The sequence below is a fragment of the Fonsecaea pedrosoi genome (genome assembly GCF_000835455.1).
Source record: "Fonsecaea pedrosoi CBS 271.37 unplaced genomic scaffold supercont1.1, whole genome shotgun sequence".
Lineage (NCBI taxonomy): Eukaryota > Fungi > Ascomycota > Eurotiomycetes > Chaetothyriales > Herpotrichiellaceae > Fonsecaea > Fonsecaea pedrosoi.
In genome coordinates this window covers 5,195,493-5,217,924 of record NW_013550615.1, presented here as the reverse complement: position 1 = coordinate 5,217,924, position 22,432 = coordinate 5,195,493, and the positions used below count along the sequence as shown (strand labels likewise).

At 50.9% G+C, this 22,432-nt stretch overlaps 8 protein-coding genes across 8 annotated transcripts; 3 read left to right on the top strand and 5 right to left on the bottom strand.

The window, feature by feature from the left end:
• Positions 1-169: 169 nt before the first annotated feature.
• Z517_01907 (uncharacterized protein) lies at positions 170-3,690 on the bottom strand (the record flags this gene model as incomplete). Its single annotated transcript, XM_013434863.1, has 2 exons — positions 170-3,469; positions 3,523-3,690. The coding sequence occupies 2 exons, from the start codon at positions 3,688-3,690 to the stop codon at positions 170-172; spliced, it is 3,468 nt and encodes a 1,155-aa protein (XP_013290317.1).
• A 610-nt stretch (positions 3,691-4,300) lies between these two features.
• Z517_01906 (uncharacterized protein) lies at positions 4,301-5,815 on the top strand (the record flags this gene model as incomplete). The annotated part of the gene is made up of 2 exons (XM_013434862.1): positions 4,301-5,468; positions 5,526-5,815. 2 exons carry the CDS (start codon positions 4,301-4,303, stop codon positions 5,813-5,815), a joined length of 1,458 nt encoding a protein of 485 aa, XP_013290316.1.
• A 445-nt stretch (positions 5,816-6,260) lies between these two features.
• Positions 6,261-9,634, bottom strand: Z517_01905 (uncharacterized protein; the record flags this gene model as incomplete). The annotated part of the gene is made up of 2 exons (XM_013434861.1): positions 6,261-9,182; positions 9,233-9,634. The coding sequence occupies 2 exons, from the start codon at positions 9,632-9,634 to the stop codon at positions 6,261-6,263; spliced, it is 3,324 nt and encodes a 1,107-aa protein (XP_013290315.1).
• A 334-nt stretch (positions 9,635-9,968) lies between these two features.
• Positions 9,969-10,812, top strand: Z517_01904 (uncharacterized protein; the record flags this gene model as incomplete). Its single annotated transcript, XM_013434860.1, has 3 exons — positions 9,969-10,050; positions 10,256-10,368; positions 10,420-10,812. 3 exons carry the CDS (start codon positions 9,969-9,971, stop codon positions 10,810-10,812), a joined length of 588 nt encoding a protein of 195 aa, XP_013290314.1.
• Positions 10,813-11,016: 204 nt separating this feature from the next.
• On the bottom strand, positions 11,017-12,099 carry Z517_01903 (uncharacterized protein; the record flags this gene model as incomplete). Its single annotated transcript, XM_013434859.1, has 3 exons — positions 11,017-11,744; positions 11,795-12,028; positions 12,084-12,099. 3 exons carry the CDS (start codon positions 12,097-12,099, stop codon positions 11,017-11,019), a joined length of 978 nt encoding a protein of 325 aa, XP_013290313.1.
• Positions 12,100-13,099: 1,000 nt separating this feature from the next.
• Positions 13,100-14,571, top strand: Z517_01902 (uncharacterized protein; the record flags this gene model as incomplete). The annotated part of the gene is made up of 2 exons (XM_013434858.1): positions 13,100-13,293; positions 13,353-14,571. 2 exons carry the CDS (start codon positions 13,100-13,102, stop codon positions 14,569-14,571), a joined length of 1,413 nt encoding a protein of 470 aa, XP_013290312.1.
• Positions 14,572-15,674: 1,103 nt separating this feature from the next.
• Positions 15,675-16,665, bottom strand: Z517_01901 (uncharacterized protein; the record flags this gene model as incomplete). Its single annotated transcript, XM_013434857.1, has 2 exons — positions 15,675-15,917; positions 16,024-16,665. 2 exons carry the CDS (start codon positions 16,663-16,665, stop codon positions 15,675-15,677), a joined length of 885 nt encoding a protein of 294 aa, XP_013290311.1.
• A 1,062-nt stretch (positions 16,666-17,727) lies between these two features.
• Positions 17,728-21,489, bottom strand: Z517_01900 (uncharacterized protein; the record flags this gene model as incomplete). Its single annotated transcript, XM_013434856.1, has 2 exons — positions 17,728-18,246; positions 18,301-21,489. The coding sequence occupies 2 exons, from the start codon at positions 21,487-21,489 to the stop codon at positions 17,728-17,730; spliced, it is 3,708 nt and encodes a 1,235-aa protein (XP_013290310.1).
• Positions 21,490-22,432: the final 943 nt, after the last annotated feature.

Below are 22,432 nucleotides of genomic sequence, written 5' to 3'. Positions count from 1 at the left end.
CAAACACCTGACCTAGTGCCGCCCACTCCGACTACGCCAACCTGCTTTCGGATATCAAGAACGAGGGGTTTTATTCCAGCCAATGGTTCGTTCCAATCGCAAGACGCCAGTGTTTTGTTGGGGAAGTCAACATAGAGAAAGTCGGCAGCAATGTTACGAATCTTATAAGTTAGTCAACCATTACTCCACAAGGGTCAAGAAGGGAAAGTACCTTTGGCCATCGGTGGAGCAGTTGTCTGGTCAATTTATCCAGCGCCTTGATACGATAGGCATCCATGGACAACATCCTTGAGTAGACGTTCAGCGAAGCTTCAATTCTCTGGAGGCTTGACATGGGGCCGTGGACCTTTTGCATCACAGTCCACAAGTTAGCCTTTGCGGTGTCCGAACGCACGCTCGAGTCGTCGGCGAATAGGTTTTGATCAATGATGAGACACAGAAAGTCAAGCAAAGGGACAACCTGGCGATCATCTTGCTGGGCATTGAGCGCAAGCTCTTCAACAACAATAGTCGAAACTGTTTCGGAAAGCCTTATCTGAGTCCTAGAGTCTAGCGACTGCATGTGCAGGACGAACGCATTGCTGGCCGCGCGACACAGGTCTTCTGTTCCGGATGTTGCCGACGAAGCAAGTCCAAGGATGAGATCCCTTTGCACCCAGGGTATAGATATTAGATCCATCAGTTGCTGGAAGTATGTGACCGACAAGACGTCGGCAGGATATTGAAAGGCATTCTGCAGGTCTGGAAAGGAGGAATCCTTCTTCCAATGGCTTTCTAGACATTTCCAGGCTCGGAAACGCACATTGGATAGCTTTTCTGCTGCCAATTTCACGACGAGCGGCAACACGTCTCTTAACATTGTGCTAGTCTGTTCACGAGAGCCAAGCGCATTCTGATATATGTCGACCGTCTCGAGCGTCTGCAATCGGAGGGTTGAACCAATGTCCCCTCGTTGGTCATTGGTGTAGTCTGTTAGACCACATTTGAATACCCCGTATAGTCGAGTTGTGACATTGTCGTCGAGCATTGGTATTTCACTCGCGAGTATGACGCCCAGCGCCCCCATGGCATCAACTCTTGTCTCGATTTTATACGAGCCTTGGACGATATCCATCGCGTACGACAGAATTCTGTGACGGACTGTGGGATCAAATCCAATCTGCGCCAGATATCCGTGTAGCAAGCTCAGTGTTTTGAGGCGTCCTTTGCTTGTAGCAGCTGCGGATGTCTGTCTTTTGTCCTCGAGCCATCCTTGAATCATTGTGGCATCCGCGGAAAGTGGGAGAACCTTGAATAGCTCCACGAACGCCTCAGCGCTCGTCTGGACAGCAATTTCCCTGGTCCCAGCTGTGGTGCAGTGATTCAGAACTCCTGCTGCGGCCGATATCCATGACTGCAGCACAGGCGCTAGTGTTCGTTTTGCCATGGCGCAACACTTGCTGATTTCAGAGATAAGCGTGGCTATTCCTTCCATCACAAGTTCGATGTCTGCTGTCGTCCGGCCCTCGAGGTTGCCTGTCAACAGCTTCAACTCAAGAATCTTGTTGCCCTCTCTCTCCAACCAAGACAACGCTGTCACAGGCTCAAGCAACGCAAGTGAGGCAAGTGATGAGGCGAGCCCGAGGAGCAATCCGTGCCTGGCTGCTGCAGTGCTTCCCATGTTGATTGACTTAAGATTTAGTAGCTGGCGAAGGACAACTTCAGCGTAGGAAGAGAGTTCTGGGACGGGGAGGAACCTTGTGAGGAGGTGAATGGTCGAGGCAGCCCAGCGACGCTGGTTGACATCGGCGGCACAAACACCCCGCCACTCTCTCAGGGCTTCCAATAGAGTTCTGTGGTAGACGTTTCCAAGTGCCGCGGCCTGTGGAGCGACTTCGGTCATGGCCCGGGAGAGCCGCGCAATAGCATGATAGTCAACAACTTGGACTAACGAGATACCATTGGTGATTGTATCTGGATGCCGACCGATGAGCTCTTGTAGAGCCGCCGACGACCCTCGGCGAATGTTACCTGAAGGGTCGAGGCAAGCAGAGATCGTCAATTTGACAGCTATGAGTTGTAGGACACTCTGGCACTCTGTTCCACCTTGCTCGGCATGATCCGAGTGAGATACGAGATCCAAATCTGAAGTGCGGTATTTCCGAGCAAGGGCCCAGAGGCCAAAGCAAGCTGCATCTCGTACACCGACGCCAACTGAAGTGCCGACATTGGACCTCTGCTCAAATTCTAGGCCCAGGAGTAAGGCTCGGATGATCTCTGATAGCATTTTGGGTGGGGGAGATCGGCGGAAAAGCAGGTGTGCTAGTGTGAGCATTAAGCCATGCCATCTCAAGGGGTCGACCGCGGATATGACTCTCTTCATCATCCCAGTATCGTGGACTGTTCTGTCCGTTGTTGACAGAAGCTTATGACTGTGAGGATCTTCCAATAGGACGTTTTCTTCAAGACACCCCAAAATCGCTTCAATGACCTCTGCTGCCATGTCAGGATCTAGCCTCAGGGTAACGACGCTCAGTGCCTTGGCAGCGGCCATCCTGACCGGTGTGTCTTTGTCACTCAGGGCATCGAGGAAGTATTGTATACTCTCCTCGAGCATGGTGTTGGAGCTGTTCAGTTGCACAGATGAGTGTTTGGAGCTCAAGGAGATTGCATGTAGCAGAACGGCCCGCAAATTTTTCAAAATCCATTTCCGTGCAGGGGCCGAGTCTCTGATAGCAGCAAAATGGCTGCTCTCAGCTGTGGCAATCTTCAATATAGAACTGAAGTTGTTCTCAAGGTAAGAAGCAGCCTCGCTATCTGAAGCAGAGTTTGTGATACCGTAAAGAAGCGACAAGAGGCCCAAGGCCTTGTAGGGACTGAGGCTGACCAAATCAGAATCATTGAGGAGTTTACGAGAGGCATATTGCACAAGCTTGACAGGCAGTTTGTGGGCTAGCATGTCTCTCCGTGAGCTCAACCGTACTAGCAGAATACTTGCAGCTTCACGCTCCTTGCCCGGGCTTTCCAGTTGGTCGAAAGCAAGTGAAACGACGTCGCCGGCGATGCCAGGAAGATTACCTAGGTCACCAGGAAGAGTGGTGACCGTGTGGCTGACCGACATAGTGGCCAGCTCGAAAGGCGCAAGCATCAGATGAGACAGCCAGAGAAGCATGATGTATCTCTCTTGCCAGGTCATACCTTTAGATGGTGTATTCCAAGACGTGAAAGCGGACAGCATTGGAGCCAAGTATTTGGGCTCATTATTGAGCAAACGAACAATAACTTTGTAGCCCCTAACCTTACAGAAAGAGTACAGCAGTCTGCATATCGCTCGAGGTAAAGGACTGACGCTAGCTGTTCCAGATCGTTGCGTGGGGCCATACTGATCGCTTGAACTTGCAAGGTAGCCCACAAAGGCATCGGTAAGATGCTGGATCAGCTTCGAAAGATGCGGGTCAAGCAGTTGAGGCCATTCCTGAAACCGGTCAAGCTAATGCCGAGTCAGCTATACTCTCAAAGACCATCACACTCATGGAGACAAACCAGCAGATTCAATTCCTCACATTTTGAGTCGAGGACTCGAAGACGGCGTCTTGGTGGCATCGTCACGGGGTGGCATAATAGTAGTGGGAGCTTGTGCTGAAGTTCGCTAAGGAGAGTTCCTGAAGCCTTGTAGAGTTTGGCATCGAGATCATGCTCAGCTGCATCCATTTGCGCGGAACTGTGACGGCTTCACAGTGGCTGAGAGCAGCAGGATATAGTGTTGCTTCTTATATACTGCCTGCACCCCTATGCCGAACATATACTTGATATGAGTACTTGGTCGACAGGCAGAATAGGACTTTTAGAACGGACGAGCCTGACACGTGATGACCCGCGCCTGGGTTGATACACGCTAGTCCTTATACAGCGAAGCTCCTGCTGCCCAACGTGTCTCGCCCAATTGAATACGCGCATGTCAACGACGTCAACCTGAAACTGAAACCGGCCCAAGGCTGCCTGTTTCCAACTTCCCTGATACGACTTCACGTCAGGGAACAAAGCGCAGGGATACGCCCGTACTAGGTCACCGCGCCCGACAAATGGTCATCCTACCAGACATTTCAGTCATGCCCTCTATGTTTCCGAGAAGGCTACGGCGATTCACCCGCCCTGCCATCAATCCGCTACAGGCCTTCGGCTAGCCGACAACATCCACCACTCGATTCATTTCGGATTTGATTAGCTGCTCCTCACCGCCAGCTCGTCGTCACGCTCCCTCTTACCTGCACCATCCTCGAGACGTCCTGCAAAATCCTCGACTACGCTTCATTCTGCGATCATGGCCAAATCTGCATTTGCTTCTCCCTTTCGCTACCTCCAGGGCCTGTTGGGCTCATCCACGACTGTCCTGTCCCGCTCTGATAACATTACAGCCTCAGCCCATGCAAATGACACAGCTTATACCCCGAGTCCTGGAACACGTGCAGGGTCCTACGATTCTGTCAGTTATGGCAAGGGCAAAAGAAAGGCTGTGGAAGAGGATCACTCTGGGCCCAAGACCAAAAAGCGTGCGATAAGCATGGACCGAGACGCTTTCACACCATACGGGGATGACAGTGACGTGCATCAGAGCCCGTCGATCCCCAGCGATGGAATAGGGACGAAGGCAGACCTAGATCGAACCTTGATGCCACCCCCAGCGACCCCTCACAGCCGAAGGACATCGTTGCTCGCACTACGTGCCGACCCTGAAGCCGTGCACGCTTCTCAGACGGGGATTCACGATGACGACTCGATATCATTCGTTTCAACCGCAATGGCAAGGCAAAAGCTAGATTCCGTAGATTTCGACGCGATGGAGGAAGCGCGAAGGCATGCTGCTGCGGTTACTTTGCCTGCCAACTCAGGACTCTGGTCGCAGGCAGAACGCGAGTTATTTTTCCACCTCGCCTATCGTGGCTTCGAGCCTCTTCTTCCGCAAAACTGGATGATTGACTTTGACACATTACCGATTAGTGTGTTTGCACATGAGAACTCGGCAGAACCTCCACTCATCCAAAACATCCGAGACAACCAATTCAGGGCCAGCCATGCTCTGCGTCGACTCTTCGAGGCCGGCCATGATATACGAGACAGGACACACGTCAGCCCGGGTATTCCCAGAGAAAGGATTCTAGAGCAGTCTGTGAAGAGATACCTCTACTGGGCTCTGACAGATGTGGGACTTCGCCCAAGTTCAAAGCCCAGCTATATTCCAGTCCACGCTGTCGTCGCCAGGAAGAAGGGTCGGTCTACACTGCAGACGCTTGAGGAGATCGCGAACAGGTTACAGAGGCTTTCGGTGCGACATCAAAGAGCTCAACATATTCACCCAAGCATCGAGACTCAAAGTCCAGATCTCATTGACACCGGCGAAACGCGGGTAGCTGATGATGATGCATCTTCACCTACTCTTGTCGGCTTCGTGATCATCTCGTCGGTACTTGTCATTGTCACACTCAGCCCGGGTAAGAGGTATACACTGGGGCCCACAAAACCGCAAACAGATTCTCCATCTACCCCAGGAACTCCTCTTCGAGGCAGCGCGAGTGTCAACCCCGATAGACTCCGCATCATTGCTGAGCTTGATTTCAGCCAAAGAGATCAAGATGTATGGAATGCGCTAGGCGTGGCAATTGTCGCAATGCAGGTGCGTAAGGAGGCTCAAAAAGTGAACCATGGATTCAGCCGTGGTGATACGAGTGGAACTGATTGGGATGTAATGTCGGAGGCAGATTCTATGCTGCAGGATGATTTCGAGGGAACCAGTACTTTGTCAAGGTTACAATTAGTTGACGACGACCCAGACCTCTAGTCGTTGGTGTACTTGTGATGAATCCAGCTTTACGAGGTACAGACAGACGGATCTACTGCAACGAGTGTACAGACTTGGAAGTCGTCTTTACTTGCACACAGTACCCCATTCTATTACATGTCGTTGGTATGTATCCATGTAGAGCTCCAACCAACAAAGGCTTCTCTTCCAGTCTCCCTCGTCGCGCTTCGGTCGTAAATGTCAATGAAATCGCCATACTGAAGAGATCAAGGGAACCCTCCGTTCATTCATTACTGAAACGCAATGCTGAACGCAAATTCTACTGCTGTACCATGTATTCTCAGGACTAGACCGAGCTGCGACAGTGGACCATACATGGCCCCTTCGTAGAAAAGCATCCAAACTTCCTTCAATAGCAGCAACAATCACTGGTAGGCAGAGCTTGTCACCACGATCTGTATTTCCCAGTCGCACGCTCTTGTCTCTACCATATGGCACCAACATCGGCATCGAATCTTGCCAGTTCTTTTCCTGACTCCTCTACTTCCTTTCTCGCCTTCATCCTCATATAGAAAATCGGACAATCCCGGCTCGAGCATAGCACCTCAGAGTGCATACTGCCCTGGCACCGTTGGCACTGTGTCCACAGCCTGGCAAATCTTACTTCCAATTCGCCGACCTTTTTTATCTGCTTGGTGTACAGCTCGCCTATTCGGGGACGACAGTTCTCGCACACCGCACCCTTGGATTCCTGGGCGCTGACTAGAGGTTTCTTGCAGCCCATGCATGTCTGTGTCTTTTTGGCGAATTTCATTAGTCCGCCAAGGGTAGGGGCAGCAACAGAGATGGAGCGTGTATGGTCGCCGGCAAGTAGGGAATTAGCACGTCGCTCACCGAGGATGGGCTCGAAGATTCTTCCCAGAGGGTTGGCGAGTTGGTTGTCCAGGTAATATTTGGTGTCGATAGGGACGTTGTTCTCGAGCACATATATTGGATCCTCCGAGTTCTCGTAGTTCTTGGACCCGCTGGCGCCTTTCACCATGACATACGCTACACGGTCGCCCAGTGCTGGAGCTGAGCCTGCGTCGCGTTTCTTCATCCGTTCAGCTAGTTCCACATGTGCTTGTTTGGCCGTGTAGTCGCTTTTGCTAAGTGCTTTTGTAATCACTAGCATGCTGAGATCGATCTTGTTTTGCAAAAGGTTGGCAATGGTCTCCTTGACATAATCCTGCGCGCCATCTAAGTCTCGGTCGATTAAGATCTTTTTCAGAACTGTCTCAATGACGACTTGGACGAGACGACAGTTGTCCCGTCGGACAGTTTCAATGCCTTTGCTGTCCATTTTGTCATGCTTCTCTGGATTCGTCCAGTACAGTCCCGCGTACCTTTTCTTGTTGATTAGCAAGTAAGGAAAGTAGACCTTTTCGAATTCCAATTTGATCGGTTTGATGAATTTAGAAGACACAAAGTTGGCGGCTTCTTCTCCAAGTTCCATGGTTTTTCGAAGATCCTTCTCGCCAAACTTGACCATGACTGAGTCGGTGTCACCGTAGATGACCTGGGCGTCATGCGAATAGCCATTTGCCATCGTGTACTTTTGTTCCACTTCATGCTTTGTCTTTTCGATCATTTGGCGGCCATATGCTGTAGTGCTCGATGCGATGGCGAGACAGGGCAGCTTTCCAACAGTGGCACCTGTGATACCGTAGACGGAGTTTGCAGATATTTTTAGAGCGAGTTGGCGTCCGTTGAGCACTGCCTTCTTGAATGGGTCTGTCTCTACAGCGAGTTCCTTCTTTGCTCGCTTTCGTGCACTCAGCAATTCTTCCAGAATTTGACTAAGAAGTCCTTTGCGAACTTTGGCGGTGCAGAAGAGATCCCCATTGGGAGTGAGAATATAGTCTTCGTCCTTTTTCAGATTGAGTTTCTCGATGATGTTCTTGTTCAATAGTGTGGTGTAACACAAATTGTGGGCTTGGATGATAGAAGGATACAAGGAAGCGAAATCCAGAGTAGCAACGGGCACATCGTAATAGCCTCGGATGGGCTCAATGACCGTAGCACCTTCATACTGCTCATCGGTGCTTTCATTTCGCAGATTCGGAATGACCAATTGCTGCTCTAGAGCTTTCCTGAAAAGTTGGCTGATGAATTTCACCTGCTGCCCTCGGGCGAGGAGGTAGTTGAAAGGGACACCCGTAACCCTGGCCATTTCCGTGTAGTTAACCAGGCACATGAGCTTGTCCATAAGTCGTTGGGGGAGGTAGGCATCCTTTAAACAGTAGACAGCCAATCGTCTTCTCGAATCTGGAGTTCCATTGTATAACTCTGTGATCATGGTGTGGTGGACATCCTCCTTCTGCTCACCCAAGAAATGTGCACAGACAGAGTTCAGCGTGTAGCTGCGAAGTTGGTGGTCGCGTTGGACGAGCTGCAGCAAATCCAACTGAATTCGGCCATTAGTGTTTGTGGACTTCGTATCACGATTACCCATTTGCTTGCTGGAGAAGTTGGTGTCTTTGGCGTGGGATGCTACACTTTTCAGTCGTGACCAGTAAGGAAATTTGGTCAATTTCAGGTGTTTGGCCCTATCGAGGAGATAAGGGAAGTCGAAGTTTGCAATGTTGTAGCCGATGATGACATCGGGATCAACTTCTTCCAAGAATTGTCTCCATGCCATAAGCATATCAGACTCTGATCTGTGTTCATATATCTTCGTGTTCACAATCAGGCTGCAAGTGTCCAGTACAAAGACATTTCGGATAAAAGGCTTCGACTCGCCATATTTTGTGACCACGTTTGCAATCTGGATAACGGGGTCTTGATTGGCTTCGGGAAAGATGCCTTTGCGGCCAGCACATTCGATATCGAAGGACAGGATTCGAAGTGGTGCCATTTTTGCCCATTCCCCGTCATGTCCATGTGCGACAAGATCCCGATAGTGACAGTACGCTTCGATCTGGCAATTAGACTGGCGGTCATGTTGAGGAAGGACGTGATACTTCTGTGGGGGAACCTCAACCCATGACATTCCGGTGATGCCCGTATCGATCATGAAGCGAAGAACATATTGGATGTTGTCGAAGGTCAAAATTTTGCTTTCAACGCCTTTCCACATCCCTTTGTAGTTGGCATGTCCGTCCTCTATCGCAGTCCGTAATCGGTTGATAAACTTGGGATCTGTTACCGTAATCTTGAGATAGGGGCTCTTCTGATTGCCCTGAAACCCAAACAGGTTCTCGCGCAGCACCATCTGCACGGAATGGATGGCCGGTTGATGCTGTGCCAGTTGGGCCTCGAGGTATGCTTTGTACCCTTCCACATCCGATCGTTGGAAGTTGACCGGCGCTGCCACATAGAGGTAATGAAGGAAATCGGTGACGTGGAGAAGGATGGAGTGGCCAGTCTGCTCTGGATTCAGCTAATGGTGGTTCAACAACACCGCGGTTAACGTACCTCCGATACACCAAACATCTTAAGGGCAATCTTTCCCCCATGCAATGTGCCTTCCTCAATTTCAATCTGTTGAAAACGCAAAGGATTCGAGTCTGCGTTGAAGTTGTCCAGACTTGGTCTCTCCCACTGCTGGTCTTTCTCCGAATTGTTCTCTTTCAAGCCCGCAATGTCCTGTGTCATCTTTTCGAGGACTTCGGTTTCAAACTGGCTCTTGGGCTGCGACGAGCCCAGCTTTGATTTAAACCTATTTGGGCCGGGCTGCGACGAGTGGAAAGAGACATTGGGTCGGTCGCCATTTAGTTTCCTCTTCTTCGCCGACGGCGGGGATTTGAGGACGTTGTGGGTGTTGGTGGTGTCTGTCAAGACCCTCTTCTTGGGCTGATCAAGAACACGTCCAGGCATTTTCACGAGCCTGGTGTCAAAGACAGAAAGACTTGTGAATCAAGAGAAGATGGAGGTGGTGGTCGGAGGCTTGAAAGAGCAGTCGCGGAGAATCACTTATCAATCATTTGGGCAAGTGAGGAGTGACGTGAACGCGACGCGCTTTTCTACTTTGGAATTGGCGTGATATTGTGCAGCCAGACCGCCACAACCGCCGCTGGCTCCAGCGTCCCACACCCCTCCAAACATCTCACAACTCTCCTCTCACCCCATTGCTCGCTCTCAAAGCAATCGACGACGACAGATTTGGTGATCGGAAAAACTTTATCGATAACCGTGTCTTGTGTCAGCAAAAATGGCGGATGATCTACAGGCCGAACATACTCCCGGTTTCAAGGTGGGGGAGAAGAAGACGTTGGAGGAATATCAGAAACTGGGTGAGTTAACCTGCTGTCTACCACTCCAACAAGTGTCTGGATGGTAGACCGCAGTCACCATTCCGTAGAGAAGAATGGCGAAGAAGACAAGATACAGGGAAGAGATCTGAGACAACTACTGTGATCGCTGTTCTTTTAGAGTCCAGATCTGCTCTATTCTCACCAGGCTTTGTGATCATACACTGACTTCCTCAACCCAATCTAGACCAAGGCGACGATGCCTTGAATCGGTGGAAGCAATCACTTGGTCTAGGCAGTGGCACACCGATCGGCGACCCGAACGACCCCCGCACATGCATCATTAAATCTCTTTCGTTGGTGAGTCCATCCGAACCAGAAATCATACACAGTACCTGACCCAGACCAAAGGAAGTCGAAGGCCGACCAGATATAACCATCGATCTGACTCAACCCGGCTCCCTCGAAACCCTTAACAAACACCCCTTCACCATCAAGGAAGGCTGCAAGTACTGCATGAAGGCCGTCTTCACCGTCCAGCACCAAGTCCTTTCTGGCCTCAAGTACATCCAAGTCGTCAAGCGAAAAGGTATCCGTGTCAGTAAGGACCAGGAGATGATTGGCAGTTTTGCGCCCAACACCACCGATAAGCCCACATATGAAAAGAGGTTTACCGAAGAAGAGGCTCCTTCCGGCATGCTCGCTCGTGGCCACTACGAGGCAAGTACCAGATTTGCCGATGATGATGACCATACACATCTCGAATTCCACTGGTCATTCGATATTGCCAAGGATTGGAAGTGATTGGGGGTAAGCCATCGTGGTGGCCCATCCCTCTTTTTTTTCCAGCATGTCGGCCTAGATCCGACGCTATTGTCAAACGGGCGATGCCCTCGGGCCTTTAGCAATTGAGAGTCATCTTGGCCGCGAGTTCGTCACGACTGGCTTGCGGGATTTTGCTGTGGATGTTGCCTCCAACACCAGCCAATACGTCAGATGACCCAAACACTAGAGAAAGTACTCAATGTGAGAACCTTGACCATCTTTTCCCTGCGTCTGTTGTTGTTGCTGCTGTTGCTGCTCGTTTCGATGTATGTCATTCTCCGGTGCTGCATCAAAGATATTGAAGTAGCGATCACCAGCATCACTGACTTCAAGAACACTCGCCAAATTCCCGCAGCGATAGCAATAGTTTGGAGCACTCCAGACTGTGCTAAGGCGATCGTCGTACAAAATCTGATAGCCTTCCTGGCACAGTTGATGGGCACGCAGGATATGAGACATGCTGTTAACTTGCAGGAACTTCTTCACCACATCGCCCCCGAAAGTATATCCAGCTCCTCTCGGCGAGAGCGAAAACTCGTCTCGCTCTGGATCGGGGTCTGACCATACCAAGTCCGCCATAGGTCCTTCGTGGGGGATTTCTCGATATCTGTCGATGATTTTGATCTGGTCGATGGAGTGGATGGACGGAGAAAGGCCGCCGTGAACACAGAAGATCTGGTTATTGATGACCACGCTCAGGGTAAGGAAATCGAACATGTCGGTGAAATAGTGCCAAACATTTGCATTGCCGTATTTTCGTGCACATTCCGTGTAGAAGCCATAAGATTGCGTGACGCCTCGTGATTCATGATTGCCTCGAATGAGATGGACGCGCTGGGGGTATCTTAACTTTAAGCAAACAAGAAGGGAAATCGTCTCGACGCTGAACAGACCGCGGTCTACGTAGTCGCCTGCGACAGATTAGCAACGGGGCATTGCACAGCGTAGGGCGCACTCATACCGAGGAAAAGGTAGTTGGTGTCTGGACAAAAGCCCCCAATCTTAAAGATTTCCAACATGTCAAAGAATTGGCCGTGGATGTCGCCAACAACAGTGACAGGAGCCGATATATGGACCACATTGCTCTCCTTCATTAACATCTCCTTTGCTTTTGCACATATCGCCTCGATCAGGGATTCGGCGAGGAGGTTTTTCTTGTACAGTTGGGCGATGCATTCATCCAGGTCGATACTCGCTGTAGTATTTTGTCATTAGTGATATTCTGCCTGTAAGAGCCTCATAAAACCTACCTGGTAGACCAGGCATTGCAAAAAATAAAGCAAGTCTGCCACTGGTGTCGCCACAAGTGTTGAAGCACGGGAGCAGGGTGTTCAAGTGGCTGCGCCTAAGACAAGTTCTTTGAAACGCTGCAGGAGTCGCTCCGCTCTGTCATGATGCCCGACTCCGGGGAAAATGCTAGCAATGCTGCAGACGAAGAGAATGTAGGGAACGCGGCATGAAGGAAATAGGGAGGATGAGGATGAGAACTCGTCGAAGAGAATGGCTGGTTCGGTCGCAGGGTGAAGTTCGACGCGGCGGCAACGCGGCTTTCTAAAAGAAGCAATTGTTCACACTTGTTTCCCGCTTCTAAGATTCTCATCATGAATATTTGCCTCGCATTATTATGTACCACTTCCACGTCCAGCTTCCCGCCGTCTTCATCCATATCCAGCCATCGGCACCCTGGCCATATGCCATCGCCTCTCATACTTCTCTGACGATGTCGTCTGTCCACTCAAGCAATAGCTCCATAGCTACTCGCTTTCTGCGGCTCTACAACCTCCCAAGACCCTGCATTGAACCGTCGCATTTCGGGTACAAACAGTCTCCGCTTCGTAGACCCAAGAACTCGTTTGTATCTACTCTCCCTCTCTCTCAGTATAGCACAGAATGACAAGGGTTTTCCTCTCTCTCCCTCTCTCTTCTGGGGGTTGCTGCTCCAAACGTATGAGAAAGCCCGAGGTTGCGTCTTCTCTTTGTTCTCTGTCCTCTGTGCTGTACCATGATATCCACTACTCTCAGTTCTCAGTGACTGAGATTTCTCTCCTGCAGAGATGTCAGTTCGGCTTTGTTCCTTCCCCTTGCTCGCTTCGGTGGAGACTCTCGGTTTGCTTCTGTGCCTCGTGCAGCCCTTCGACATCAAAATCCCTCGCCGCTTTGAAGACTTGCTGTTTCACACTCAACTACTTCACATTCAACCTTTATTTGTTTTATCTCTTTGAAGAAGGACACCGGTGATTGCTCATCGTGACTTCCTTGACTCAAGATGGAACCTGGTCGTCAATCAAACGTGCTGCAGTGGCAGTATGACAGGACGACAGATCCACGTTCAGGTCCAAGTCACCTCATGTTTAGTTACTACAACGGCGGAAACAGTCTGAGAGACAGTCACGGTGAAGAAAACTATGATCACACCAGCTATCTTGTAGGCTATGGCGGCCGACAAGGTGGATATGTCCTGTGAGCGAAGCCAGAGCCTCCGTCAGACGACGCTGCCTGTTGACAATCTTCCCATATAGACCCTCGCATGGTACTCAAGCTGCCCAGTATCCCGACCAAAGAATGTGCTTCCAAGAAGGATATCACTTCGACCAGAGCTATATGTCCACAAGGTCACGATTTACGGGTCAATCGCAGTATAGCAATCGTGCTCAAGTCGAATTTCCAGCTAGCTTCTCGTCTCATATCCGAACGAGCGATTTAGGAGGACCACTGATTAAGCCATATCAGGGTGCGACTCATGAGCACAAAAGACCAGCATCACCACCAATCCCGGACGGACTGAATCAAGACCTCCCAATGCTCTCTCAGTGGAATACTCATGAGGAATCGCGTGGCAATCTACCTCACGGATATGGCATGCATTCGAAAGATAGTGTGCAAGCCCTCGGCTTCTCTGATGGTCTAGGTCTTGAGGCTGCAAAGCAGTTCTCGCCAGTCCAACGAAGAATACAAGCTTTCGGCGCAACAATGGATGAGAATGACTGGATGGAAGCGCACCAACCAGTCATTGTCTCGAAATATTTCCGCAATAACAAGGATCTCACCTTCTTCAGACCAGTGCGCGAAACCAGACACTGGCACTATGTCAAGGACGATCCGGCGTTTGCAGATATCGCTACTGATGGGGAGATAGTAGCATTTGAAGAACTTGATCAACGTAAAAACGCCATTGTCTCAAGCCACAACATTGCTGGAGCTTACCGCCGCCCCTCGATCACGGTAACAGCCAACGTTCACCAGCGCATTCAGACATTTCCAGAACAGCAAGCGATGGAGACAGGCCTATCCATCGAGCAGGAAGAACGTCTTGCAGCTCTTGGAGTAACCGGAGTTCCCAAACCAGTTCGGTTTGCCATTCCCAAGCAAGAAGAGCAGCGGACAAGATCGAGGTCACCCGAAATGATGATAGGACAGCGGAACGAAGGTAAGAGCTACCGCCAGCGACATTACAGTCATGGGGGTCAAGCAGTGCAGGCACAAAATTGGCGGCATGACCAAGACCCAAGACATCGAGACTCTCAAAGTGCTGGACAAATGATAAGCAGAGAGAGTGAGGGAACCGGTAGGATGGGACTCGGGCACGGTCAGGACAACCAGCGTCGAGGCAGAGCAGGCAAAACTGAAGGAAAGAGCAGGCAGCAGCACGCCAGCAAACCATGTGGGAAATTCGATAAGCATCTGCATCAGCACACTCCACGTCCTCACCCACCAAATGCTACAGAAGGGGAAATCTAGCTTTCCCAGCGATCGATGACCATTCGAACACACTCGTAATGAGGGCCCAGTAATCGCGATAAACGCCCAGTAAATCCTGGTGCAGTGGCACAGGCGATAAGAACAGAACCACAGGTTAAGTTGACAGCAAGAAATGATATCGGCTTTCAGTCCCAACAGGGATGGCGATGCCCAAGAGGCGCACTCTTATGCCACATGTCCGTTGGAGTATGCGCTCTGGGAGTTTACCACACAAATGCAACATTCAGGGACCAGTAGGCAACATCTCATACGTCCTCGTGGAAATTGGACATTGACATGGAAGCCACCGAGCAGGGCAGAGCAGAGCGGATCACATACAGACGGTTCCGTCTTGTAGATGAAACAAGCAGAGGGGCAACAAGGAGGCAAGACAGACACATGGTATTCGCTGCGAGGACAGAGGACATTGCTTTAGTAGGAAAGGACGCTTCGCTATGTGCAGAGGAGCATTTTACAGCTTGTAAACATCGAGCTTGTAAACATTTGCGCCGTTTTCAATCCAGCATTCTCTCTCTCTCTCGGTCTCTCGGGGGCGAGCAGATCAGACCTGTAGGAAGCGCAGCATAATCGGCATCTAAGAAGACACAGAAAGGGCCGCTAGAAAAAAGACAATACCTATGAAGGGGTGAATTACAAGATCGAGATTCTTCTCGTCCATGGACCCCCGAATTCCAGGGCCTCTTTAGAAGCGAGATGCTTGAATTCATCTTTGTTTGTTTCTGTCGAACAGTATCTGTTCTCTATGTCTTGAGATGCTGTACATGATATGAGGGGTCATGTCTGTCTGGTTTGGCTCTCCTCTTTTCCACAATTCTCAACTGACTGCTGCGCTGCTACAGGGATTGAGGAAAGGGTTAGTTTGTTGATCCAGGAGGCGCTGCTGGAATTGCGTCCGTTTGGATGAACCCTCGACTTCGTCATCCACGTCGAGTCTGAGCTGCTGTGACTGGACTGGAGGAAAGGGGGAACGGCTTTTACCCTGATTTCCTGTGCATGACTGTTGCAGAAGCCTACACTCACATTTTGGTTAGTATTTATTGTAATCTGTAGTAGCGGCGTTTTTCGGGGGATATCTCGCCATGCTACAGAATAGACATTGCTTGCCAACAACACTTCGAAGTAACTGCAACGCGTGTGAATGAGAGGGGGCAGAGCCTGACCTGGTGGTTCGGGAAGATCAACGAGTCTGCAAGGACGACGTTTTCCCTCCTTCCGGCAGCAAATACAACAACCTCTGCGATGTCGTCCGGGGTCAAGGGCTCCACGCCTTTGTAGACGGCGTCGGCTTTGGCTTTGTCACCGCCGAAGCGGACAATGGAGAATTCCTAATAAGCCACGAAGAGGGTCAGCATAAAATCCAAATCAGCAGGAGCTTCCTGAAACTCTTTTGGCGATCATCGAGAGAGGCGCAAGGCGGAGAGGGCCACGTACAGTCTCGACCTGTCCAGGATCCACCTCGATGACTCTTATGCGGCTGGCAATCAGCTCCCTTCTAAGGGCATCTGTAAATGTTCTCACTGCGGCTTTTGTAGCGCAGTAGATACTTCCACCAGGATAACCCTCCCTCCCTGCAATAGAGCCGATCATAATGACGTCCCCTCTGCCTCCGACATCTTCTCCGCTGTCTCCCTTTTTTGCTTTCATGATGGGCAGGATGGCCTGTGTCATATTGATCAGACCAGTCACATTGGTCAAGAACATGATCTCCATGTCTTCAGGTCTGATGTCTGGCGCTTTGTCCATGCCCTTGACCAAACCGGCATTGTTCACCAAGACATCAATATTTCTAAACTCCACTGGCAGATTTCCCACAAAACTGCTGATTTCCTCAGATTTTGAGATATCCAACTTGACAGGCAAGACCTTTACCCCGTTACCGACTTCTTTGTTGATCTCCACGGCGACTTGCTTGAGCGTCTCGACCCGGCGGGCAGTAATGATAATCTTCAGATCTTCCGGGGATGTGCGAGCAAATTCCTGGGCGACGCTGCGACCGATGCCAGAGGAGGCGCCGGTGACGAGGATAGTTTTGCCAGACAGGCGTTTGCCCATGGCAGACAAGGAGGAAGACATCCTGCGGATGGTTTGTATCGAGATCCCGAATTGTGGTCGAAGTAGAGAGTGCGAGATTAAGTGGTGCGGGGAAGCAGTTGTCAAAGATCTGCGCGCTGCGGCTGGTAGGAAGCTGCGTGTCAATACTGAGAGGGCAGAATAAAGGTGGGAAGGCATGTACAGATAGACCAGGGAGAGAGATACGTGAGAAGCAATAGAGGTAGACGAGGATTAAAGGTGCATTGGAACTAGATGCTGGTGGTGGTGGTGGTGAGATTCCCGGAGTTGTTCCCGAAGCGGAGAAGCATTTTCGGCACCGCTGCAGTCTGTCTGATCCTGTCTCGTCCTGTCTGTCACTTACTGTTCCTACCAACCAGTTGTTATCTTCGGCAAAAAAAAGGAGCCGGCAGCCTTGTGTGAGAAATCGACGTGCTTGTTATATAAGTATTGGTCTGATCTATACGAGAAGATGGTCCTGTGTGTCTGAGAGAGTTACGATAAACCGAACAGGGTAAGGGAGAGCGCGTGAAAAGAGAGCACAAAGCACAAAGCCGCCCGTATCCAATCCACGGAAATGGCCCTCAGTATTGATCCGTTGTAGGCGCCCTCAGTTCTGACCATTGCTGGACCATGCTCATCCTCCACTCGCACATTCAACGAAGCCACAGGACGCCGCTGGACCTGGAGGGAAGAAAACAGACTCCAGCCCTCACAAGCACAACAGGATCCTCAATGTAACCAGATTTCCATATGCTCACAAGCATGCAGAGCTTCGTTAAGTTGACGTGGGCACATATCTCCTCATCCAAATCCAAATCCAGATATCGTCGCCATAACACCATATGATTGCCATCATTATTCCCAGACCATGCGCCGATTGATTCCACGTCCGCCGAAGGTCCACACATTGTGATGCAGGACATATGATGAGATTCGCTCATCTACGAACGTCGTTCTTTTGCTGCGTTGCGTTGGGGGTGCTCCGTGTAACCAAAGCCCGTATCGTCCCAGAGAAAAGATACTTTTGTTCCAGACAAAAGCAGGTTGTAACACTAGATCCACAACAATGCGCATCTTCCCACTTCACAGAAATCCCGATTCGGACAGTAGCCTCGCGATTTTCTCTTCTTCTCGCTCGCGAGGCTCGACCTTGAGACTCTGGGCGAACATGTCATCATGGGAGTCTCCAGCATTTTTCATGTTGTCCGAAATCCACTCCTGTAATTCTGGAACCGGATGGAGACTATAAGGCACGTTTTGATACTGCTGGATGTCTCGAATGACCTCGGCAGTCTTGGTCCGTTTGGCAAAATTGATCAATTCGGTGTTCTTGGTAAGTGACGGGATTCCATCTTCAATGAACGTCAAGTCGGTCAGGTAAACACCCAAAAAGGGGATACATGGCGGAGTTGCCTGGCGTAGTGTTTCACGATAAAGTGCAAAGTTCTTCGAAGATGCTATCAGATTGCGCATCGACTCGAGGATTGCGTTTGTCTTTGGGTTAACAGCATTCCAGGTTCGACTCAGTCGGACTATATGGGCAGTACCCAAAGCTGAAATTATGGCTGTCACGGCCGAGAAATTGTTCAGGACACGGCATTGCTGTGCAGTATATTAGGACCAGTGCAAAGTCAATACAGGCGGGACACAACTCACCTCAGCAATCAGCACAAAATGCTTGATGATGACCACTCTTTTCTTTACCTCTGATTGACCCAGAATCATGGCCGAGACCCAGTTAGTCAATTGGTTTGAATGTAAGATGAGAGCTTGTACGTTCGGAGCAGTGTCACTGCTGCTATCCGACTTGCTCTTCCTCTCCCACGTCTTGGCCAAACATTCAACAGGCTTGATCTTGCCATAGAGTTTCGATTCAATAATGGTCAGCTGCCGCGCAAATTCTTTGGGATCGATATCCAGAAATTTGAGCTTCTTCATGTTCTTGGGCAGAATAGGAGCCGGAGCAGAATTCGTGAGAGTCAACACAAGCTTCTTGGACAAAGCTTCTCCCCCTTTCAATCGCTGTTCGATGATGGATGTCAGAGCCTTTGCGAGCGGAATCTTTGTCGTGGTAAATGTACGGTTCGCAAAAGCCAGCATTCGCTCGAGCAATGCCTGACTATTGCCATCGTCGGCTTCCATCCAATACTGCTCCAGCCACGACTTGAGAATGTTCAGGACTCTAAATCTTGCTGGCTTCTGCTTGTGTTCTTCCCAGATGGAATACTCGTCGCGATTCAAGCCGGCAGGTGGCTGTAGGTTGAATCGCCTTACCAGAAGCTCAAAGAGCTCTGACGCGGAGGTGAAAGAACGATAGGTGAGCAAGAAGGTCGTGGTAAAGGTCGTATCCGGTCGATCATGTCTAGTAAGCTGTTCCACAAGTCCAGTGAGCGTGCCGCTTTTGACTTGAGGAGGGTCGTTTTTGGTATCATAAGTAATTTCATCCGCGTGGTCGAGTTGCAGATACCATGGGACTTCGTCTACAGGGTAGCTTGGTTCAATGGTGGCTTTGACGGGATTCAAGTCCGGCGGTATCTGTCCAAAGAACTGCCTTGCTTTGTCCTTGTTGGGGGGTCGACGTAATTTGTCTGTCATGGGATCTTCACCAAGTGTGTATGATTTTGACTGACCAAGATCTGCCAGTGCAGGGCGCAAGTTTGCTGCATGCTTCGAATCGGATCGAAGATGGTGAGCCTGATAAGTTTCACCTCCATCGGTCACACGGTTCTCCCGCTTGTTAGTAGCCAGCGCAGGGTTCAGCGTGGTGGCAGGTAGTAATAGTTCCAATGCGTAGCCCACGTTGGCCACATGAGTGTCAAGCTGCTGGCAAACAGTTCGAACGTTGCTAATCCGGGTATCCAACGACTCGCCACGCACTTCAGCCCATTCATCTGGGAGGGGTGTAGTGACAGCCTGACAAGTGGCCACCAATTCGCCAATGGAATCGTAGGCCTTTTGCTTCTGAGATCCAAAATCCACCAGTGATGGTTTCTGAAACACGTTCCCTAGCGCAGAGAGATCGATAGACTCAACATAGGAGACCCACGGCCGGAATTGTTCGAGAATCATGCCCGCACCTTGACAGACAGCATCTCCAATGGCAGATAGTCTCGCAGGAGTGACAATCTTCTCGGTAAGTACAAGGACCTCCTCAAGACGACGAATGGCGGCCGACAACCCCCTCTTCGAATCATCGATGTGTCGAAGGAGGTTCGCATCGAGTGGTTCCGATGGACGCCAACCGATCTCATCATTGGAATCCATGAATGAGACTTCATCCAGATTCGTTTGGGAGTCAATGTTGTTGTCCCGCCAGCTTCCTCCAACGGTACTGCCCAATATAAAGCCTGGAAACAACCGTGGGATCTCTTCTCCTCTCTGCTGTCGGGCCACCTCTACGTATCCATATACCCCATTCATCACACCATCGGCTTCTTGTAAACATTTGGTCAACGCGTCAGGTCCTGGCCAATCGGCGGCGGCGATATGTGACGATAGGACGAGCTTTGAGAACTTGGACATCATCTCCCGAAAGTGAGGGTATAGGGCCTTGTTTGACGAGATTATAGATGGGTTTCCCGAGTGATTATCGGTGGTCCCTGATCCTGCGGCCAACAGCATGCGAAGATGGTCTGAGATGTCTTCTGCCCTTCGAACATAGTCTGCGCGCGCTCGAGTACGAATTGCATGACGATAGGCCTCGATGGCCGTGCGCATATTTTCTACCAGGCTATCCCATGTGACTGCAGCGACTCCACCGTCATCCAGAAAAAATCGGGGGGTGGGGGATTTGGAAAGTTTCGGCGGTAGCCCTACAGCAAATGAAGTCGAGCTAGTCCCCAAGGGAGGCAATGCCAGCGACATGTTGAGGTGAGAGTCAAACGTGTTGGTGAATGGATTGGTTGCTTGGCTTCCAAGTTGTCTGGATGAGCTTAGGTTGAGTGAGTCCATGGAGGTTGAGGTTGAGATGCTGGCAGAAGTCATAGAACCGGACCCTTTCTTGCGTGAAGACAAAAAGGATTGTTCACCGTCAGCCTCAGAGGCAGACCCATCGTAGTCTTCTTCATTCTGCGCGTACCCTCCCGCCATCATCTCGGGCGGTGGCCTTGTTTGTTCTGGAACGTGAAAATTGTTTCGATCACGCGGTCCGCTCTCGTCCGAACTTGTTGGCGTTTCCAACGGCAATTCCATTGTACTGACGCCGGTCAGCGTATTGAAATAGAACAAACGTCCATCTGGGGTCGCCTGCGGAACCCAAAACGCCGCCTCTTCCTGAGCCTGGGATGCACCTTCAATCGGCAAATCTGAGTCCTCGTCTTGAGTTTGAGCGTCCGAATCTTCTTCCTCTTCATCATAATCTTCCTCGGTGCCAGAGCCGGTCTCGCTCTCGTCGTGGCCTCCTATACCCGCCTCATTCAATTCATCCAGATTGGTGATCTCGGCGGTGTAATTGCTGGGGAACCAGCCCCGAACATCATTGATAACGCCATCCCACCACCCACTCTCTAATTGAGTCAACACCTGGATTATATCACCCTGGCGAAAGCTCAAGCTGGTGTGGTCGTCGGCTTCATAATTGTACAATGCGCGGACGAAGATCGGGGGGGGAGGTGGAGGAAGGTCAGTGCTGGCGACATAGCTGTTCATAGCAGCCTGCTGAGCACGGCGACGTGGCGAGAGGCCGCTCATGCCCGCGTGGTGGACGCTTGAGGATCTCGAACGAGACGTGGTGTGGGAAGGTCGACTCGGTTCGGTATATTGGAAGGCGGCGGCAAGGACTGAGCCTGACTTGGCTGAGGCACCTTGCGATGTCGAATCTTGTGTTCCCCTGCGCGAGGTTGACATTGCATCGGTAGTTCACCGACTTTCGAGGGAGGGTTGAAGCGCCAGATGTTGCCTTTCGGAGCGCAGCAAGGCGGACAGGCTCTGCATGTTCGAATGCTGCGACAAACCGTGGACCAGCGGACAGGAGGCTAGGCAGTCGTTGGTGGAGGAATCTAGAGGACGGCGATGGTGACAGCGTCGTTACACATGAGACCACCTCGATGGAGGAGACAAAAGATCTTTCTAGGGTTGTCAGAGGTCAATGCTGCAAGATTCTTGAAGTTCTGCGGTCTGTAGAACGGTGGACGGAGGACGCTTTGCAGTCTCTTGGTTCTATGCGGGCGTGTTGGGCTATTGGTTTATTGGGGAGGAGTGGGTGGAGCAAGCAAGGGTTTGTATCGGCTGCCCGATTGGATGTTTCGTGATGGTCCGGAGGGGCAAAGGCAAAGACGCACCAGCCTGTGAGCCAGACTCTGAGGTCGCGGAACAAAGGTCAGAGCAACAGGCTGACTGGCCCGCTCGCTAGCGGCTATCTGCAAGAAGCTGTTGGTCGAGAGAATGCTGCCATCTGGGAGGTGTGCCTGAGGAGGGCGGAGCGTGGGATGAAGGAGACGATTGTCAGGCCACACAGAGAGGAGCGCAGTCGTATACTCAACCGAAAAGGAGAAAGGATAAGACGAGCACCAGGAGCACTTAGCACTGGCGGAGGAAGTGAGTTCCCAAGGGTTTAGGGATTAAGTACCCCGTACCTGCTACTCGTAAGTTAGGTATGTACAAAGGAGCCGGAAGAAGTACTCGGTGCCAGTTTTGACTCTTGGGGGTGCCATTGGTGTCGACTAGGTACTTGTGATGCCTAACCGAGCCTGGGTGTCATCTCTACCTCTCACTTTACGGAGTAACTTCCCACTTGTACTCGGTACATATCGAGATATGTACAAGTACCTACATACTGTGATACTCCCGC